We start from the raw sequence: 14019 nt of genomic DNA on the forward strand, positions 1-14019 counted from the left end.
ATATGAGTAAATCCAACTAAATATCTCTTTATTTTTCCATGATGATCATCTCAATTCCCCAGATAGTGACATTCCCAGCCAGCAACTTCCAACAATAAGGCATCTATGCTCAACAAACTGGTATGTCCATCAAATAATTGCACAGAGACAGTCAAAATATCTTTAGGGGACTCACCCGTGATGTACGGCTTGAGTTCTGCACTGATTTGTGTAGTCTGTTTTGTAACATGCAAACTGCATGCAATCTTCTCAGGAAATTCATTTACTAAATCAAGGATATTTTTCTGGAATGTCAAACATATTTTGGTCACACTACAATTTTAAAAAATCAAAACAGATGTGCACAACCATTGACGCTGAACCTCAACTCCCATTCTGCACACGTCTGCCACTCCTGCTCTCTACTTAGAGAGATATTGTTTGCAGCCTAGCAGGCCAGAGCATTCAGACTACAGAGGGCTATTTGGCTTTAATTGAAATCTGAATATGCTAACAAGCATATTACCAACTCTCCGGGAGTTTTTTCTTTTTCCTTTTTCTCAAGCATTGGCAATTAAGCAGCAGTTTCACTGACCACAGTTGTGTCTTTTAACTGTTTCTGTTCTTTTGTTCATTCCTGCAGCTGCAAAGCAATCCCCAGTGAAAGCTTTCTCCATCAAATGCACTTAGTTTAAACAGATGCAACTGAGGGTTTCATTTACCCAGCTGGGTCCACACTGTGTAAGTCTTACCTACTCCTGTGATACATCGGTCCACTGTAGGTCTCCTGATTGGAATCTCAGGACCCTTGTGACTTTTCTGTTCATCTAACCTCCAGATTCCATCCCACCAAAACCCACCCTTTGCTGTCACTTAACTGGTAGTTTTACTTGTCTTGGGTAAGGTGTGTTGGTTAGTTCTCATTTGAGCATGATTAAACCTTGCCAAGCCTTTTGTTTGAACCTTTGCAGAGAAAACAGAACCTAGAGAAAAAACTTCTGTGAACAATTAATACACAAGTCTGCTTATAGCAAGCTATTCCTCCTTTACCTTAAACAGGAGTTCACTGGTATTTTTTGCACTGTAGAATAGTTTTATTGTTCCTATCTCATATCCACGTCCTTTGTTTGCCTGCTCTCTGAGGAGATCTGCTGCATGCCGCAGGATGGAAAGCAGAGGGTTAATTCCGACTCCTCCTGCAATCAACACGAGGTTTCTAGAGGCTTCAGTAGGCTGAGGGTCAAAGAATAACTCCCCACCCACTCTCACAGCCACTTCAGAGTCGAGTGTACACTAAGGCAGGAAAGAAAAAATCCTTTAGCCTTTTGTAGCGCAGGTCTTAAACCAAATGTTCTACTTTAATAAAACTGGGTCTACCGCCTGTATTATCCGTATTTAGGATTACTTTTATAGCTTGCTCCCAATTTTCCCGAGGCCCTGTGAATTGATTCCACTTGCTCATTTTATAGGCCATAAGCTAATCCACCTTCGTAATCCATACTGAACAGCCATTCCAATATTGAGAAAAGGAGATGTGCTTCACTGATTTTACCATTTGTTAACTTCTAAGGTGATGAATTGGATTGAGGAAAGAGGCAATGGACTCAAAGGCAGGGGACAGCTCTGAAGTATGGGTCTCCTTTATCTGAGTTGTGCTTCTGTGTTCTGACCAAAGCTGAGAGAAACAGGATGTGGCAAATGTCACTATATTGCCTGCCTGGGTTCATCAAGACTGAAAAATGTGAGCACTGGGGCTCCCTCTTGAGCCTCAGTAGGACATAGCCAGACCTGCTCTACAGGCTTAGACCAGCCCTGCAGTACCATTCAGTGTTGTTCCCTTCTCCCTAGAGAAACAAGAACAGGCAGCCAGAGGCTTCAGACTATGGAGTATCACATACATCTATCTAGATAAAGCAGCTACTATTTGGTGAGGTCACTTATGCCCATAATGCCATTAGAGTTGAATGTACTGGTTTCTCAGTGGGGGTGCTACAGCGTCTGATGAATGTGTTTGGGAAACTTGTGATGACATTTTTTATCATCACAATGATTTGGGGACTCCAACTGGCATTTAGAGGGCAGGGTCAGAGATGCAAGAGATCCTACAAAGTTAGTGGTTTCCCAGAGCCGGCTCCTACTAAACTGGTGGTCAAATGTACGGGAATTTTGTAAGAAAGTTTCTACTGGTAGTTTGAAATCAGCCATTGTGGGAGTATTTACAATATAGAAATCAGCAAATGATACAACTCAGGGCTTTTTAAATTTAGATAGCTGGTTTGTCAGCACACCATTATCTACAATGCACAAGACTGTCCTGTACAATGACTCCTGAACGGCCCAAAAGATGTTCTTACAGGTGAAAACTGATTTACAATGATCTGAAACTAGACCCTAACTCATTTTTACAAATAAACTCAGTAGTCACAATGTAAATTGCACTTTGTTGTGTTCAGAACTTTACCAAGCATGTTCACTGTTCTGGAAAACCACATTCCAGTGACATGTATCACCCACACAACACACCTTTATCACTACATCTGTAACAGTGTATTCATGGTGATCCTATGTTCAGGAACAGCCATCCGACTACTTCATCCTGTTTTCCAGTTAGATCTGCCTAGCCATTTACATGTTAAAATACATATTCTTTGATTATGAATCACTTTCTTGTACTTCTCCTTTGTATTACAGTTAGAGAATTATGTTATTAAAAAAAATCTATGGGTACATTACATTAACTAGGATTTTTTTACATTTCAGGACAGTTCTAGAAAGGGACATTGGATCTGACAGAGTTGGTAACCCCTTGTTTGGGGGGAAAAAAAAAAAACACTGATCTAGGAGTCAAAAGATTGAATTTTAATCATGGCCCCTATGAAATCCAGTAAATCCTTTAAATTCTCTAAGCCTCTGCTGCCACCCCTAGAAAATGGGTACCAGCACTTGCACTGCCCACCTCACAGGGTTTGTGTGAACATTAACTGACTCACAATGAGGAGAAGCTCACTAGTATCTGGCTCTATATAAGAAGGTATTTTGGTCATTGCAGCTGTCACAAAAGAAAAAGTGCTGGCGATGGCAGCTTCCTTCTTCCCTGTCACTAAAAAACAGATTCCAGGAATAAAGAAACTTATATTAAGAGCATAGGTTTCTCCCATTACATGTTCCTAGCATAAATCAACTAAATGAATACCCTCCAAAGAAGTAATAACATATCACATGCTTTTGAGAACCAAACCCTTAGCATTCACATCATGGCACCTTGCATGTCAGGTGAGCAGTAAGTACTTTTGGACATGAATTTAATATGGGCTCTACAATTTAAAGATGAGTTAAACTTAGAGAATATCTAAGAAAAATGAAAATTATTTGAATTCACAAAACATGTCCTTTTTGGTAAAGAACTGTTAAATGAATGGATACCCTTTCTCTCAGGGGAAAAAAATGTCTGAACCTAACTATTTTAAATATGCAGGAGATTTTTACATGAATGGTGATAAGAGGGTTTTCATTTTTGACAAAAGAAATTAGCAGCAAGGAAGCATTCAGTTAGGAATAACTAAAATCTAGGAATTGCTACAGTGGCTACCAAGGTGCTTTAAAATATTCTTTCCTTTCAAGTCTCAAAAATAGAATTTAAGATACAAGAGGCTCTGCCTAATGATGACAATGAATTTCATCTCCTATATCCTCCTTCCCTCCCTCTCCTGCTTGCCTGTGCCGTTCTCTATCTATAAGAATCAGAGTGAAAGGGACTGAAATAATTTTCTCCAATGGCCATCTTTGGCATGCTTAGTAATGACAACAAAAGAAAGCCTCTAAGTTATTGTTTTTAGAAACCGGAGTATTTTCAACTCTAAAGTTGGCAAGAAAATGTGCCCCAGGGAAAGACAGTACTCAAGAAGCCTGTCTTATTCTTAATGACAAAATAATCTTCAGTAGGTCTATCTTCCAATTTGCTAGCATCTGGAAAGAATCAAAAGCCACCTTTGTCTTTTTGATCAATAAAAACTGCCAGGGTAACATGAAGACAAGACTCAATGTACTGTATACTATAATATGTAAGTAAGTAAAAGGACATTACCTTCAATTACACAGCAATGTATCTAATTTTGGTATAGATTTTCTACTTGTGAAATAACCTTTCCACAGCAACTGGAGCTGGGCACACAATAGCTGTCTAGAACCCTTTACCCTGCCAAGAGCTTGAGCTAAAGCAGATTTTAAAAAAAGGAAGACATTTATGGCACTTTATTCCATGTCTCAATGGTGTAGCCTGCTGCCACCCATTCACGTGCCTCCACTGTCCACTCTAATGGCTTAATAAGACAAATCCTCAGGAGGAAAATAGCCACCTGAAAATGGGTCCAAGAAAAATCTGACTTCATAAAGGCTGTTTGCAACTCCCACTGGGCAGACTAGAGCAGGCACTACAATTAGGATGTGCATTCAGGCAACACCACTTTGAGATTTTCTACAGCCTGTAAGAATAAGTTCCTTCACTGAAATGCCAATGAGGCATGAAAGCAGGACGCTGTGGACCAGGACCAGGCCAGGTCGCATGGGAGGCTAAGGATAACAGGGAGGGTGGGGAGATGTTCCTGGCACTAGGAGTTGGGATGGCTATGCTTATTTCAACTCTCAGCAAGGGGCATGTGGACACCTTGTTGATCTCACCCCAGCAACGTATTTTAGCACCTCTAGGAGCAGCCTAGAGACAGTAATGAGTGGAAAATCCACAGAGAATCCAAAAAGGAATGAGGCAGCTGAGGCCACACTGAAAGAGAGACTCAGGAGGCAGGGTAAAAATGTGACAACATACGTTTACAACGGAAATGCCCACACAGGCATCTGGTTGTTATCCTGGACAGACACAATTTGACGTGTAAACCACAAAAATATATTTTGTTGCTCCTGCAGATTTTTTAAAAATTATTTCTAAAATTCCCTTAACAGACATCTTTTTCTTTTGGTATATCGTTCTATGAATTTTAACACACATATAGATCTGGGTAACAACCATCAAAATCAAAACATATACTAGTTCCATCACCCCCTGAAAATATTCCCCCGTGCTATCCCTTTATGCTCCTGCCTTTCCAGTCACCCCAACCCCAGTCAATCACTGATTTGTTTCACATCTTATATCTTTGTCTTCCAGAATGTGAAAAAAATGGGATTATACTGTATGTAACCTTTTGGGACTGTCTTCTTGTACTCAACAGAATGCCTCTGAGATTTGCCCACAAAGCTGTGTGCATCAATAATTCATCCCTTTAATAGCAGTCCCTTGTATGAATATATCACAGGTTATCCATTCACCTGCTGAGGGACATCTGGGTTGTCTCTAACAGTTTTTAATAATTATGAGAACTGCTACAAATATTCATGTTATGCTTTTATGTGAGCATAGCCTTCATTTCTCTAAGGCACTCAGAAATAGTATTGCTGGGTCATATGCTAAGTGTATGTTTAACTTTATACAAAACTGCTAATATGCTTTCCAGATTGGCTGTACTATTGTGCATTCCCACTAGCAATATAAGCAATATATGAGAGTTCCAGTTGCTCCACATCCTTGCCAATGCTTGGTATTGTCAATATTTTTAATTTTAGACACTGGACTAGGTCTGTAGTGGTATTCCACCATACAGGGTTTTAATTTACATTTCCTTCAGGGTTAATGATGTTTGAACACCTTTTCATTGCTTATTCGCAATGAAAATAAGGATATCCTTTTTTAGTGAAGTGTCTATTCAATCCTTTGCCCATTTAAAAAAATCATGTTACTTGTGTTTTGTTGACTCTTGAGATTTCTTTATATATTCTAGATTCAAGTCCTGTGTTAGATATTTTATTTGTAAATATTTTCTCCCAGTCTATAGCTTGTTTTTCAGTTGGGTTAAATGTCTTTTGTAGAAGAAGTTTTAATTCTGACCATGTCCTATCATCAACCTTTTCTCTGATGGATCTTGCTTGTGGCACTGTGTTTAAGAATTTTTTACCTACTCTCAAGTTCCAAATATCTCCTGTTTTCTTCTAGAACTTTTACAGTACCATGTTTTATATTTAGATCTACAACCCATTTTGAGTTAATTCTGAATATAAAGTATGAGGTTTAGGTTGAAGGCTTTCTGTTTTTTGCATATACATGCAAAATTGTTCCAGAACTATTTGTTGAAAAGGCTATCCTTTTGCCGTTCAATTTTTTCAATGAATCTAGCAACTCTGTCAAAAATAAAATGACTGTATAGGTGTCATTCTATTTCTAAACTCTTTATTCTGTTATTTTATTTGATGTGTTTCTCCTTTCACCAATACCATACTATTTTGAATGCTGTAGTTTAATCTTAAATTTGACTAATGTGATTCTTCTCACTTTATTATTCTTTTCCAAAATTGTTTTAGCTATCCTAGGTCCTTTTTTGTTCCATATAAATTTTAAAATCACTTTGTCCATATTTATAAAAAAATCCTGTTGAGATTTTGATTAGTCTTCTGTTACATCTATATATCAATTTAAGGAGAACTGACTTCTGTACTATGTTGAGTTTTCCAATCTATGAACACAGTACATCTCTCTATTTACTTATGTCTTCTTTGATTTCTTTCATGAGACTAAAATGAACTGTGCTTTTTTTTTTTGGACCAACTATTTGTAAGAAGGTTTTATACTGGGGGACGGGCCACAGAGTATCCTCTAAGCTAGCTGGTTTTTCCAACATGAAAGTTCTCTTCAGCCACTACAGGACATATTAGTTCCTACAAACATGGTTTGTCTGTGTCATTTTTCATGTGCCTTCTCTCCTAACTGAATGTTGCTGCGTCCAGGTGGGACTTCTGCAGCCACAAAACTCAACTGTGTTTCCATACCCCCTTTTGCAGGCAATAGCTGTAAGTCCCACCCCACTCCCTCATGTATTTTTGTTGGTGCTCTATGAGATTTGCTACTCTTGGCCTCTCTCCTCTACTTATTTCCAGGTGGCTCCTACATAAACACAATAATTTTCTGCAACCTTTAAAAATATACTAGAGTCTGTTTCCAAGTTTTGCTGAAAATAGAGTTTTTGCTTTCTTTTTCCCTTGTTGATTCCCAATGATTTCCAGGAAACAGGAAAATGCTGCTTTTGAAGCCATATTTGTACTGATATGTGTTTTTGGTAAAGAAGGTAAGAAAATGCCTGGGATGGGACAGAGGTTGTTGGTAAATATAGAAGACACTCTAGTAATGAAGTGGAAGCAAAAGGAAAAGGAAAAGGATAGAAAAGGCAAAAAGTGAAAAGGATAGAAGGGTCAAAAACTAAGACAACAAGTAACTGATCTGTTCTGAGCGCATTCTTTGTTTTCAGAGTTCTAGTAGGTAATGACAGGCAGCTTCTGTAGGATTGTGTTAAGCCCTGTGGTGAAGTATGAGTTATTAACAGCAGTCAAATTGGATTCTCTCTCAGAATCCCAAGTGAAGAGCTTTCCAGAGACTTTCCAGAAATGGAGAGGCAATGGCACCATGGATTTAGCTGTGCTCATCTCTGGGAAGAAGCAATACTATGTAATCAGACAGTCTCCCCTCCAAATGACAAAATAATAATTTAATTCCCTTTAGGATGGTTAGGACAAAATAATCTGATTTATAGATTTACCATTTACATGTCACAGAGAGCCAATTTTTTATAACTTGCATAAAATATAAAATATTTTAATTCTAAAGCAGTATTCAACTGAATACTGTTTGCTGACCCAGAAAATATTTCCAGATCCCAAAGTCTCTGACTCATACTTAATGCATCAGTTTCTTTGACCTTTCTTAGACGCTTTTTGTGGGCATGTATCCTTTTACTCTAGCCCAGGTTTCTTAGGTGAATCAAATGACCTTAACACAAATTTTGTGGGTGCCAGAGATTTCCCAGATCATCGAGTTTAAACAGGCAGTTTGCTTACCTTATTGTGAACCCAGAGGGCAGGAGGGTGGTTGGTATATTTCACTGCCAATTCTATCATTCTCTCTTGTTCTAGCAGTCTGGGACTGGAGCATATTGAAAACCCACCAACGACAGAGACTCCTGGAATAAAGAAATCAACCCTAAAAGGAAAGTCAAATAAATGATTATTGTTTAAGCAATTTTAAAAATTGGTAAGTTAAAATTGGCAAACCTTTGCTAGACTATGAAAAAAAGAAAAATTACTGAAGAATAAAAGAGGAGAGATCATCAAAAAGCTTACAGAAAGAAAAAGAATTATAAAAGAATTTCATGAACAACTATATGCCAAAAAAATTAGCTAACTTACAAGAAATGCACACATTGTTAAAATGACATAAACTACCAAATCTGACTTAAGAAGAAAGAAAATCTGAACATACTCATAACAAGTTAAAGGACTGAGTTATAATTTTAAAACCTCCCACAAAGAAAAGCTCAGGTCCAGGCCAGGCGTGGTGGATCATGCCTGTCCCAGCACTTTGGGAGGCCAAGGTAGGTGGATCACCTGAGATCAAGAGTTCGAGACCAGCCAGATCAACATGGCGAAACCCCATCTCTACTAAAAAAAAAACAAATATTAGCCAAGTATAGGGGTGCATGCCTGTAATCCCAGCTACGTGGGAGGCTGAGGCAGGAGAATCACTTGAACCCGGGAGGCGGAAGTTGCAGTGAGCTGAGATTGCGCCATCGCACTCCAGCCTGAGCAACAAGAGCAAAATCCCATCTCAAAAACATAACAAACAAAAGGCAGGCTCAGGTCCAAATGACATCCTGGTAAGTACTAAAAATTAATACCAAACCTTCAAAATATCTTCCAAAAACAGAAGAGAACACTTCCCAACTAATTTTATGAGGCCAGTATTACCCTCATACCAAAGCCAAACAAAGACATCGACAGAAAACTACAGACCAATATCCCTTCTGAATATAGATAGAAAAATTCCAGGAATACAGGATTGGTTTAACATCTGAAAATAAATCAATATAATACACCATTCAGTAGACTAAATGACAAAACCAACATGATCATCTCAATAGAGGAAGAAAAATCTGACACTTTTTCATAACAAAAATAACAGATTTGGAATAATTGGGAACTTTCTCAACCTGATAAAGGGCATCTACAAAAGACCCACAGCTAACATCCTACTTAAATGGTGAAAGGCTGAAAGTTTCCCCATTAACAGAAACAAGGATGTCTACTTTCAGCACTCCAACTCAACATTGTACTAGAGGTTCTAGCCAAGGTGAGTAAACAAAGAAAATGAAATAAAAGGGATTCAGAACAGCTAACATCCTACTTAATGGTGAAAGGCTGAAAGTTTCCCTCCAAGATAAATAAGACAAGGATGTCTACTTTTACCACTCCAACTCAACATTGTACTAAAGGTTCTAGCCACGATAAATAAACAAGAAAATAAAATAAAATAAAAGGCATTCAGATTGCAGAGGTAGAAGTTGCAGATGGTATGCTGTCATATATAGAAAATACTAAAGTATTCACTAAAAAGATATTAGAACCAATACTTTCTAATAAGTTTGCAGGATACAAGATCAACAGACAAAAATCAACTGTATTTCTACACACTAGCAATGAACAATCCAAATATGAAATTTAGAAAACCAATTACACTTACAATAGCATAAAAAAGAATAAAATAATCGGGTATAAATTTAACGAAATAAGTGTAAGACTTACACAACAAAAACTACAAAACACCACTGGAAAAAAAAATTGAAGATCTAAGTAAATAGAAGCAGATCCCATGTTCATGACATGGAAGACTTAATATCGCTAAGAGGACAATACTCCTCAAATTAATCCACAGTTTCAATGCAATACCTACTAAAACTACAGGTGGTTTCATTGTAGAAACTGACAAGTTGATCATAAAATTTTATGGAAATTTGAGGAACCCAGAATCACTAAAACAATCCTGAAAAAGAAGTATACATTTGCAGAACTCACACCTTCTGATTTCAAAAGTTACTAGAAAGTTACAGTAATGAAGACACTGTTGTACTGACGTAAGGACAGACAAGTAGTCAATGGAAAAGAATGGAATGTCCAGAAATAAAGCCTTAAATTCACAGTGAATTGATTTTTGACAAGGTTGCCAAGCCAATTAAATGGCAAAAGAACAGTCTACTCAACAGTGGCACTAAGAGAACTGAATAACCACATACAAAAGAATGAATTTGGACCCCTATCTCACAACATACACAGAAATTAATGTAAGAGCTAAAATTATAAACTCTTACAAGAAAACACAGGAGTAAAACTTCATGGAAATGGCTTCTTAGACATGATCCCAAACCTAAAAGGTCAGAGAAAAAAAAACAGAGAAACTAGATTTCATCAATATTAAAAACTTTGTACTACAAATGTTATCATCGAGAAAGGGCACAGTGGCTCATGCCTGTACAAATCCCAGCACTTTGGGAGGCCGAGATGGGCAGATCACCTGAGGTCAGGAGTTTGAGACCAGTTTGGCCAACATGGTAAAACCCCGCCTCTACTAAAAATACAAAACTTAGCTGGGCATGATGGCACACGCACCTATAGTCCCAGCTACTCGGGAGGCTGAGGTGGGAGAATCGCTAGAACCTGGGAGGCAGAGGTAGCAGTGAGCCGAGATTGCACCACTGCTCTCCAGCCTGGGCAACAGAATGAGACTCTGTCTCAAAAAAAACAAAAAGAAAGTTTAGAAGACAATCTACAGAATGGGAAAAAATATTTTTAAATAATGTATCTATTAATATTAAGGTACTTGTATTCAGATTACAAAAGGAACTCTTACAACTCAGTAATAAAGAGACAACCAAATAAAAAATGGGCAAAACACTCTTCATTAACATTTCTTCAAAGAAGATATATAAATGGCTAATAAGCACATGAAGAGATGTTCAACATCAACAGTCATTAGGGCAATGTAAGTCAAAATCATAATGAGCTGCCACTTCATATCCACCTGGATGGCTATAATCAAAGAGACAAACAATAGTGTTAGTGAGGTCTGGAGAAATTGGAACACTTACACATTGCTGGTGTGAATGTAAAATGGCACAGCCCCTCTAGAAAACAATTTAGTAGTACCTGAAAATGTTAAACAGCCTATGACCCAACAATTACACACCCAGGTTTAGACCCAAGATAAGTGAAACTATATGTCCACTCAAAAACTTGTACATGAATGTTCATGGCAGCATTATTCACAATAACTCCAAAGTGGAAAACAATCTAAATGTCCATCAGCTGATGAAGATATAAACACAATGTGGTATATCCAAACAATGGAATAGTACTGATATAGGCTACAACATAGATGAACCCTGAAATCATGTTAAGTGAAAGAAGCCAATCACAAAAAGACCACACACTGTAGTATATGATTCCACTGATATAAAATGTCCATAATAGATGAATCCATAGAGACAAAATAGATGAGTGGTCATCTAAGCTGGGCAGGAGGATGGGGAATGAATAATCTTACAGAATTTCTTTCTGAGATGATAAAAATGTTCTAAATGTGATTGTGCTGATAGCCGCACAACTCTCTTAATGTACTAAAACCTCTGAATTGCACACTTTAAATGTTTGAATTTTATATGAATATATCTCAATCTAACAGTTTTTTCAAGTTTTAAAAAGTGTGAAAAAGGGGCAAGAAAAGTAACAAAAACTCTCCCACTAGCATTTGGCAAACTTAATAGGCTGATACAGCCTCTGAGTTACACAAGTCTCATGTTTCCTTCTTTTCTTCTAACCACATCCTGTAGTCTAGAGCTCCTGGGTTTCAAGCTTTCAATAATTCTATGCCACAGAAACCCTTTTTTGGTGAGGATTCTAGCAATAAACCTAGTCACATACCAAGAAAAATTTATTAGGACATAAAACTACAAAAAATTCTCATCCCCATACCTGGGAAACATAAACATCCAATCTAGGTGTTTCACAGCCATCCCAGAACAAAAAATACCATCATTCCCCAGTTGCTTACTCACATATAGGCTCAAAAGAAAAGCACAAGATGTTCTCTGATTTGATCTATGACCTTAAAAAAAAATCCTCCTCCAATCTATGGCCTTACATTTCCAGTCATTTATTACGGTCTTTAAAAACCAGTTCTGGATTGGAAGTGCTCCCAAAAAGGTCTTTAGTCAACGTTAACCTATTTTCACTTGACTTTTTTCCATGAATACTTTAACTTTCGTTTCACCTCAGACAAGATAAAAATTTAAAAGACTATCGTTAGCATTTGTTAACACAGTTGCTGTATGTCGTCACAGAGGAGGTATATAAAATCTCCATTATTTCCATGTTTACAAAATAAATACATTAATGAGCTATTTTCGCTGCTTCATCTCCTGAACTACAGTGCCCTCTGCTGCTCAATGCTGATGAAGACCATTCTCTCAGTTGAATGAAAGGGAACCCTCTTCTCTAGAAACTTTGGAGAAAGGACTCCTTCATTAAAAAAAAAAAAAAACAGAAGAATTTAAGTTATATAAAAACTTCATCTGAATGGATTTAAGAAAATATGCACAATACATATTTCATGAAATATCTGTCCAAGAAAGAACCAAACTTTAAACACGCACCTTTAAAAATGTCCTTTGCAGGATGAGCACTCTTGGAGCCATGAGTTAAAGCCCTTACTATATACCCAATGAGTGAGTGTATGCAGAAGGAGCCTAGGTGTGCAGTGAAGCAGTGGATGTCCACATCCAACTATGACACACTAGGCAGCTGGGTCCTGCCCACAAAGGGAGCCCAGTGCCAAGCACACAGCAGCTATACTATGAGATCCCAGAACCCTTTAGTCCTTGCTTACAGTTTCCCAGAGCCCCTCGCTCACTCACTTAATGCAAACACCAAAGAGAGCACCCGCCTACCATATACAGGCACTGTGGTACTTGCTGGAGGTACAAAGATGCACATATGTCTTAGTTGCTGCCCTCAATGAATCCAGTCTAAGAGAAGGAAAATTAACAAACACATACAATTAAATGGGCAATGATAAAATCTGCTTAGCATAGCAGAGGAAGGAATCGATTCTACCAGGAGTGGAGGAATTAAGAAAGACTTCACAGAAGAGATGCCCTTTAAACAGTCTTAAAAGACACACAATGCTCACCAGATAAGCAATGAGGAAGGACACAGTTTGAAAAAAGATGTCAAGGAATACAGTGCTGTGTACGTGCAGTCCTATGAGAGTCAGGGCTGCCACACATGGTCGTGTAGGTGGTAAGGAGGTTACCTAGCTGCAGTGTGGCAGCCCTGCTCAAGGGCAGAGGTCCAATCTTGTTTCTCTAATCTTGCTCCTCTAATGTTTCTTCTTGGTGTCCTCTTTCTCTCAGTAGGGCTCAAAGTTGCTTTCTAGCATCAAAACTTATGTTATCTGGTAGAAAGTCAGACACACTAGGACCAGGAATTCCTTCTGCTCTCTGAAAATGCTCTGGCCTTACTTCTCCTCAGGAGGCATGCTCTACCCAGCCAAGTGTGGACTGAGTACTGACCCGGGCATCAGTGATGACATCGTGGTGATGAGCCCCCACTCCTATTTGGCCTGCTGCCCTTCTAATCAACAGCTTCACTGCAGGGAAACTGACCAAGGAGATAAGAACTGAAATATGACCCCTGGGCCTTATCAGCACATATGATCTAACTGATTGAATGAAATACTAGCAATAACAAAAGCTAAAATCAAAGTTAACATTAGGCATTATGCTAAACACTTTAAATATCCCAAAACATAGTCTATTGCTCCCTCTTTGAAGATATGAGAACTGAAGCCCAGACAAATAAGGAAACTGCCCACATCACAGAGCTGGCTGGTAGAAAGCAAGCATGTGAGCTGAGCAGTCTTCAGGGCACTAGGCGACAATACACTGCTACCCACAGTAGCGCAACCATTGTCGGAGGCAGGCAGTGAGTGCCACAGAGAAATGTGAATCTAAAAACTCCCGGCAGCTGCACACTGTGTGAGGACTAGTGGTGGCATGCTCCAGACCCAAGAGTGAGTGCCAATCTTTCCACCCCCAGGAAGGAGGAATTCTGGTG

General features: G+C 38.5%; 1 protein-coding gene across 4 annotated transcripts in view; it reads right to left on the reverse strand.

The window, feature by feature from the left end:
* The window catches only part of OXNAD1 (oxidoreductase NAD binding domain containing 1), a 57499-nt gene that overhangs the window by 15368 nt on the left and 28112 nt on the right, over nt 1-14019 (reverse strand). For 3 of the 4 annotated variants that reach the window (XR_010343445.1, XM_012466747.3, XM_012466746.3), the window contains exons 6-8: nt 7915-8056; nt 1030-1272; nt 176-284 (exon numbers count right to left, since the gene is read on the reverse strand). Coding sequence is in view for 3 of the 4 variants with exons in the window: in XM_012466747.3 (XP_012322170.2) it covers nt 176-284; nt 1030-1272; nt 7915-8056 (494 nt within the window). In the remaining variant the exon portion in view is untranslated. The remainder of the gene's footprint in view (nt 1-175; nt 285-1029; nt 1273-7914; nt 8057-14019) is intronic. The other variant, XM_012466750.3, reaches the window with a different exon arrangement.

The sequence above is a fragment of the Aotus nancymaae genome, unplaced genomic scaffold, assembly GCF_030222135.1.
Source record: "Aotus nancymaae isolate 86718 unplaced genomic scaffold, 86718_ANA_hifiasm-v0.15.2.pri h1tg000019l, whole genome shotgun sequence".
NCBI classification, from domain to species: Eukaryota; Metazoa; Chordata; class Mammalia; order Primates; family Aotidae; genus Aotus; species Aotus nancymaae.